This window comes from Pinus tabuliformis, chromosome X (assembly GCF_031772625.1).
Source record: "Pinus tabuliformis cultivar Carrire ecotype Pingquan chromosome X, CPIR1, whole genome shotgun sequence".
Classification (NCBI taxonomy): Eukaryota; Viridiplantae; Streptophyta; class Pinopsida; order Pinales; family Pinaceae; genus Pinus; species Pinus tabuliformis.
Genome location: NC_142308.1, coordinates 1466138006 through 1466144755, shown reverse-complemented (window position 1 = coordinate 1466144755; position 6750 = coordinate 1466138006). Strand labels below are relative to the sequence as shown.

General features: G+C 33.6%; 1 protein-coding gene across 2 annotated transcripts; it reads right to left on the bottom strand.

Moving 5' to 3' along the window:
• Window positions 1-2334: 2334 nt before the first annotated feature.
• On the bottom strand, window positions 2335-5357 carry LOC149145535 (histidine-containing phosphotransfer protein 1-like). Of its 2 annotated transcripts, none has more exons than XM_089447724.1 (6): window positions 4996-5357; window positions 4745-4875; window positions 4538-4606; window positions 3223-3294; window positions 2914-2986; window positions 2335-2641 (listed from the first exon to the last, which is right to left on the bottom strand). In XM_089447724.1, exons 1-6 carry the CDS (start codon window positions 5065-5067, stop codon window positions 2591-2593), a joined length of 468 nt encoding a protein of 155 aa, XP_089303850.1. In that variant the 5' UTR covers window positions 5068-5357; the 3' UTR covers window positions 2335-2590. The 2 variants fall into 2 exon arrangements, with proteins under 2 accessions (XP_089303850.1, XP_089303851.1); XM_089447725.1 differs by having other exon boundaries at window positions 5008-5351.
• Between the last annotated feature and the right edge of the window lie 1393 nt (window positions 5358-6750).

Below are 6750 nucleotides of genomic sequence, written 5' to 3'. Positions count from 1 at the left end.
CAGTTAACCAATGCTTGACATATTAAATAGTACTTAATATTTACTCTGAATTTTTAAATAAAAATAATAATACAAAATTTAATTCTATTATTTCAATGCCTTTAACAATTTAATTTTTGATAATTTTTACTATTTACTATATATAACTAACTAAAACCAAACCAGTATGTTAATAATAATATAATAATATAAATTCAAAAAATATAATATTTATTTTTTAAATTTTACCTTCTCTAATATAAGCTCCAAAAATATAATATTTATTTTTCTAAATTTTACCTTCTCTAAATCAATCATGTAAAAAACTGCGTATAGTAGTAAATGTTCTTACCTCAATCAAAATTCTCATAAACACAAATACATTTATGAGGGCTCAGAATGCGATACCTTCAATGGAATAAAATGATGTAAAAAAATTCTGCAAACAAGAGTAAGTCTGATTATTTAAAAATATATATATAATTTCAATGATGTTTTGAAACCAAACTTCGAAAAAGGTGACAATTACACCCAATCCACAATATATATCAAAGTGTCAAAGTGTCTTTTTACTGTGAACATAATATAAATGATTCTTTTAAGGTACTTATTGAAAATGTACAACCTCACATGCTAAGGTAGACATGTTGTCCCTGCATCTGACCAATTTTCTTTCTACTCCATTCAAGCTTATTTATTTACAGGACCCATCATCACCAAATTCCTTTCCTACTCCATTCAAGCTTATTTATTTACAGGACCCATCATCTCACCACATGGTTAAGGTTGGAACCACCTTATTTATGTTGCTTTTAAACTTGCAAGATGTTTTAATATATTTTCGTAAGGAATTAAGTATTACAAGCTTAAGCCTTAAAACTTGCAGACACTGAAACTTTGCAAATAAAATTTAGAGGAGCCATCATCTCACCACATGGTTAAGGTCAGAACCACCATATTTGTGAATTTCCTTTAACTTTGACAGATGTTTTATTATATTCTGGTAAGAAATTAAGTATTGGTTCAGCCTTGAAAAATCAGACAGTGAAACATTGCAAATAAGTTTGTATTTTTGTTTATTTATTTAAAAAAGGGTCATTTTTGAGAATTGTATTCAACAAAATTTGATATAGATATCATTTCGTTTTTGATAATAATTTATAGAAAATTAATATTCATTATTTAATAATATAATGATTTATAAAAATAAATAAAATTTTAGAAAATAAGATAAATATTATTCTATTTAATAATTTAAAAAAACAAATATGATTATTAAAATTCTAAACATCATTTTTCTGAAACTGACAATCTTCCATTTCAGGTAATGCATTGCAGGACTAAGAAAAGAAAATGGATGCATGTTTGAAAAGTATATAAGGCTATGTTTGAACCCTGAGATCAATATCATGGATTATACGCTCATGAATGGGATTTGTCATAGAAGAAATGCATGATGTCATTGATTAAAAAATACTTTTTGCAATCTTAAAAATCTGCAATATGTGCAGGAGTTTGACCATCTTTGGCTGAAAATAACTGGAATGAAAAAAAATTCACTAAAACGCATTTCAAATGTGAAAAAAAAATGTCACAAGTTTGTTAGGTTTTCACCATCTTTCGTTTCAAATATCTAGAATGATAATAAATTTAATACACTACATCTAAAATGTGACATAAATCCAAGTGAAGGATTGATTAGGTTTTGACTCTCTTTTATTCAAAGTACCTGCACTGAAACGAAAATAACAGGTAAATAACAGGTTACAATTAACATTGAAATGTGATATAAATCCAAGTCACAAGTCGAATTCTTTGCAATTAAGGACAAGGGAAAATTAAAATGTGATATAAATCCAAGTCACAAGCTGAATTCTTTGCAATTAAGGATAAGGGACAGGTTGGTCTCTTTTGCAATTAAAGTACAAAGAGCATAGTACTGGGAATGAAAAGAAAATATTGAAAATGTGATATAAATCCAAGTCATGAGTTGAAATTCTTTTGAAGTTAAGGATGAGGGACAAGTTGATCCCTTTTGCAAATAAGGGAAAAAACATATTTAGGCTATTATAGTAGCTAAACCAGATACTGTGATAGACTGTACAATTGCAAACACAGGTTCCTCTACCACGGAAAGAACAGCCCCCTCTGCCAGTTTAGTGAATGATGCTTCCTCTCAATAATCAAATTTCCGAAAACAGCGGTTTCAAGAAATATAAATGAATTGTATTCAGCATAGTAAAAAAATCAACCTATGAAATACTGGAGCAATTTCCATCTTATCTTGCCAAATAGTTACTGTCTTTGGGTATGACCATATGACAATGCAGCAATTGCAGCAATGGACTCATAAGATAATGGGGAAAATGCCAGCTAGGTTAATTATAAAGAAAAGATTACATAAGTATCTTCTCTATAAATGCATCATAGAGAGATGCTATGAAAGTTGGAATAGAATAACACACTAGCTGCCCGTGCACTGAAGTCAAAAAACCTTCATGGGTTTATATAACATATGCTTGCAACTACATCTTGGACAGCTTCCCTCCTAGGTCTAGACATTTACAAATCGCCGATAGTGGTCCAGCGAGACTCACCAATCCCTAAAGGCTCACTCTGACATGGGAATAGTTCCACCAGCCTCCAGAATCTGATGCTCGAGCTGCACTACCAGACAAATTATACTATCAGGAAAAAGAGCATTATTGTTCAATCTCAAGTTTTATCAAGCAGTATTCTTTGCAGGATTACATTTGTATTGCATTTCAGGATTACATTTGTATTGCATTTCTTGCATGAATAAAATTTACCTATGCAGCTTCTTCCCGACTGTGCATCAGTTCTCTAAAAAGATTCATTTCATGTTGTACCACAAAAGGAATTTCATATGGTTATTTCATTGTTACCAGCCATTGTGGGGAACAATATGGTTACCTGAAATAGAGTCTCAAGCTTGTTCTTAACATTGTAATATTCCTGTTTTAGTTGCTCCAAGCATTGGAGACAGCTGCAAAAGGCAAATAAAGAACTACTATTAAGTTAAATTGATCAAAATCCCCTGCAGATGAAATGGGCTAAATATCACATTGTTTTTAATATCTGACATTAAATGGGATTGCCGACCATTATCTGAATTAAGTTCATACCAAAACCAATATCAATCAACCTGGGGACTACTAGAAAATCTACAATATTAATTTTTAGAAATGTTCCAACCACCAAATGCCAGGAAATTGTAGTTACCCTTCTCTGTTTCTCTGTTCACAAAATGCACGGAATGATATACATTCATTTTTCACTCGATGCGCTCCTATGCTGTCCATTCAAAACAAGGAAAGTCAGTTCATCCATCATCTTGGCCAATAAAGATTACTGAACAGCAAAAAATGCAATAAGGAGACTAAAAACAGGTTGCGACAAAACCCAAGCTAAAATCTTATCCAGATATATTCTATTTTCTTCACTGAACTAACTTAGATGCCTTGAGCTCCAAATTAGGAAAATAATTTTTACAGCAAAAATGGCTTCATCATACTAAGATTGAGGGGATTTTTGGGAAGAGGGTCTACATGGTACCATGTGTTCTGAGAACCAGTGAATGGAAATTTACTCAAACCCAAATAATACTTCTAAAAAACAATGAAAGCAGAAAGGAATGACTAAATGCTCTCGGTCTCTAGCAACAGATCTTCATACCTGAACTTAACTAACAAAACTTAAAAAGGCCTGGTGGGTTCAACAAAGGATAGTTCGATCAGATCTAATTTGCAGGGTATCATATCTACAAAGTACAAAGTTGAAATAAATAATATGCAAATAAAAATAGCAGCAAGCCCCTGAGTAGCAGTAAAATTAACCCCTTTCCATCATTAGAAAAAATAACCCTTCTCAGTCCAGAAAATTAAACAAAGACCATTGTAAAACACATATCCAGTTTGCTACAGTCACAGTAAGGCTCCTACTGGAAATAACAATGATGAAGAAGTATTGATAAACTATTTAACCGAGCTCCAGAGTGATCTAGGCATTTTTCGATTTGCCTGATGTACACAACTAGCCCTTTCAAGCTGTTTTGTTGGATTCTTCAAGGAGGGTGGTTTAGGAAGCACCCTAGATCACCAGGACTGCCATGAAAACTATAAGAAACAGAGACCATGATGGTAGAAGCTGGCATCCCAAGCCACTGTGGAAACACCCATTTCTCAGAAGCATGGACTTATGTTTTAGCCCTGAACTAAATAAAAATGGTAAAATAATGAAAAGTGTGCACAGTCTGATCGCTCCGATCCTCATCATTCAGCAAAACGAACTTGAAATTTTCGGAAACACCCATACCACCGAAAGTCTGAAACTACGAAGTTGAAAGAAAATCTGAGTAACTGCACCTCATATATCTCATATGATGAGATGTTACAGTTAATCGATATAACGAAAGTAGCAATGTGAAAAAATAATCCTCTGCCTCATTCACTTCTAATCCATGTAAGATTAACCTGGAAGTCAAATATCAACTTAAAAATTAGCAGTGCCAACACAACCACCATGTTATGAAAATCACCTGGAACTGCTACCCTTGAACTGGTGGACATGAGCATCTACTTTCTTGAAGTCAATCGGCTGTTGAGCTCTGCAACATATACAAACAGTTCCCATATATCTATTTAAAAAAATTGTTAAAAATAAATACAAATGAAATCGCCAGACCCCAAACCTCCATAGAGGTCTAACAGAAAACAGGGAAAATTAGTTGGGAATTAAAACATACAGCGTTTTGGATAAATCTGCTAGAAGTTTCTCGGCATCTTCAAAGAAGAGCGAGACCACTTCAGCCACGAATTCAGGATTGCTCTCGTCCTGCAGTTGCTGCAGCTGCGTGAATTGCTCGTCCAGGAATCCCTGCCAAGCATTTAATGCCAGCGTTTAATGTCCGGAAGATCCAAATGGATGGAAGGTTGAGTCGAACTGGCTTAGGAATCGGACATCGAATTAAATAAAGCGAGAACTCAGAAATCTGACATTTAATGTTACCTCCCGGTACAGAGACGAAGTGTAATCGATGAACCTGCGCTGCAACTGAACGACGTCCATTTTTTTTTCTGGTTCTCTGCGACTCAAAACTCTGGCCGCTCAGCTTTTAATGCTGCATCTGCCCTTGATAGACGCAAGAAGGATTGGGAGTTTTTTGCGGATTGAATCCTCCAATGGGCGAATGGTAAAGAATGAATATCGCAGGCAGAGGGGAAGAAGTGAATCAAAGTGTGAAGTGGGTGGTAGGCAATTTATCGATTGTGGATTTGTGGATCTGTACGATATGCTTCTCTCATCTCTGGATTTGCGCTTTCCTCCCTTCTCGGCTGCCTGTGGCCGTCTTCGTCTCCATCTTCCCTTGTATGTCAACCCACTAGCGGTCAAAGATCACAATCACATACCAACCGTTCCAACAGTGACCGCTAGCGGTCAATTCGGATTCAACTCAATCATGTCAAAGTTATGATGGATATTCCATCATATGGCTTACCTTTTTTTGCCAAAGTGATAAAACCCTATGGTACTTTTCATTCCTCCTCGTAAATAAGCATGGTGGGAGGGCTACTTGAGTGTGAGTTGGTTGGCCCTTATAAAATTAAATGACAAGAAAGTCCACGTTGGAGATTTAATGTTTGAAAAATTAAATTTGGGTTTTGGTTGGTGTTATATTTGTTTGTATATTACATTATTGATGTTGGTTTATAAATTGTCTTTTTATGAGATGAGTAAGTGGTTGGTATAATGTGATGTTATTTTTTTTACGAGATGAGTAAGTGGTTGGTATTTTTTACGAGATTTCAAATTTTAGAAGAGGGACATCTTTGGTCCTTTGTAATAAGTTTCAAGATGAGTAGGCTCCCCATCCTAGTGGGGTCTCAGCTCTTGGCCAAGGAAAATTTTAGGGATGAAATATCGCCAATTGGCTATTTTTTTGGAGATTTTCTGAAAAAATATTTGCATATTTGGTTAAAAAACCACCTATTTTTTACCCCTACAATTAAATGGATGATATTCGCTAAACAAATTATCGATCTTAATAGTAAATTACATGTTTTTTATTAAATATTCGCCTACATTCCACATGTATGACTTTTCAAACCAGAGTAATTGCCTATAACACAATACATAGGCATAATATTGAATCCTTAAAAAATACCCTGCTCTTGGTCAGGTTAGTACTCTGAGAAGTTACATATTCATCATATTTATAATAAATAAATAAAAAATTATAGGGTGGAAAAATTATATTTGTTCATATATCATATTAATTATATATGTTTATAAATTATATATTATATTGTAAAATATAGTGGAAAAAATTAGCCCCAAGAGTTAGCTCAATTGGTTGAGTCTGTATCACTAAATCCCCTTCGTTGTTGAAAGGTCACAGGTTCAATTCTCTCGACACTCTCGAGATCCTGCTTTGGATAGATTTGTTTGGTACAATTATTTCATGGACGTAGTGATCACTGATCTTCAAGGACTTTAAACTACAAAAAATAAAATAAAATAAAATGGAAAAACTAATAGTTATATATTAAATATATAAAATAAAAATTGTATCTTTATAAGATAGAGTGTGTATTTTGTTTATGGGCAACCCAAATAAAATTAGAGTAGATCTGTTATGCAACCAACTCACAAAAAAATAGATCAACGACTTAAAAATTATCCTCTTCGAGGGGGAAACCTCCTTTACATTACATAAATGAACAATTCTTGGATGATACAAATGACAAGGCC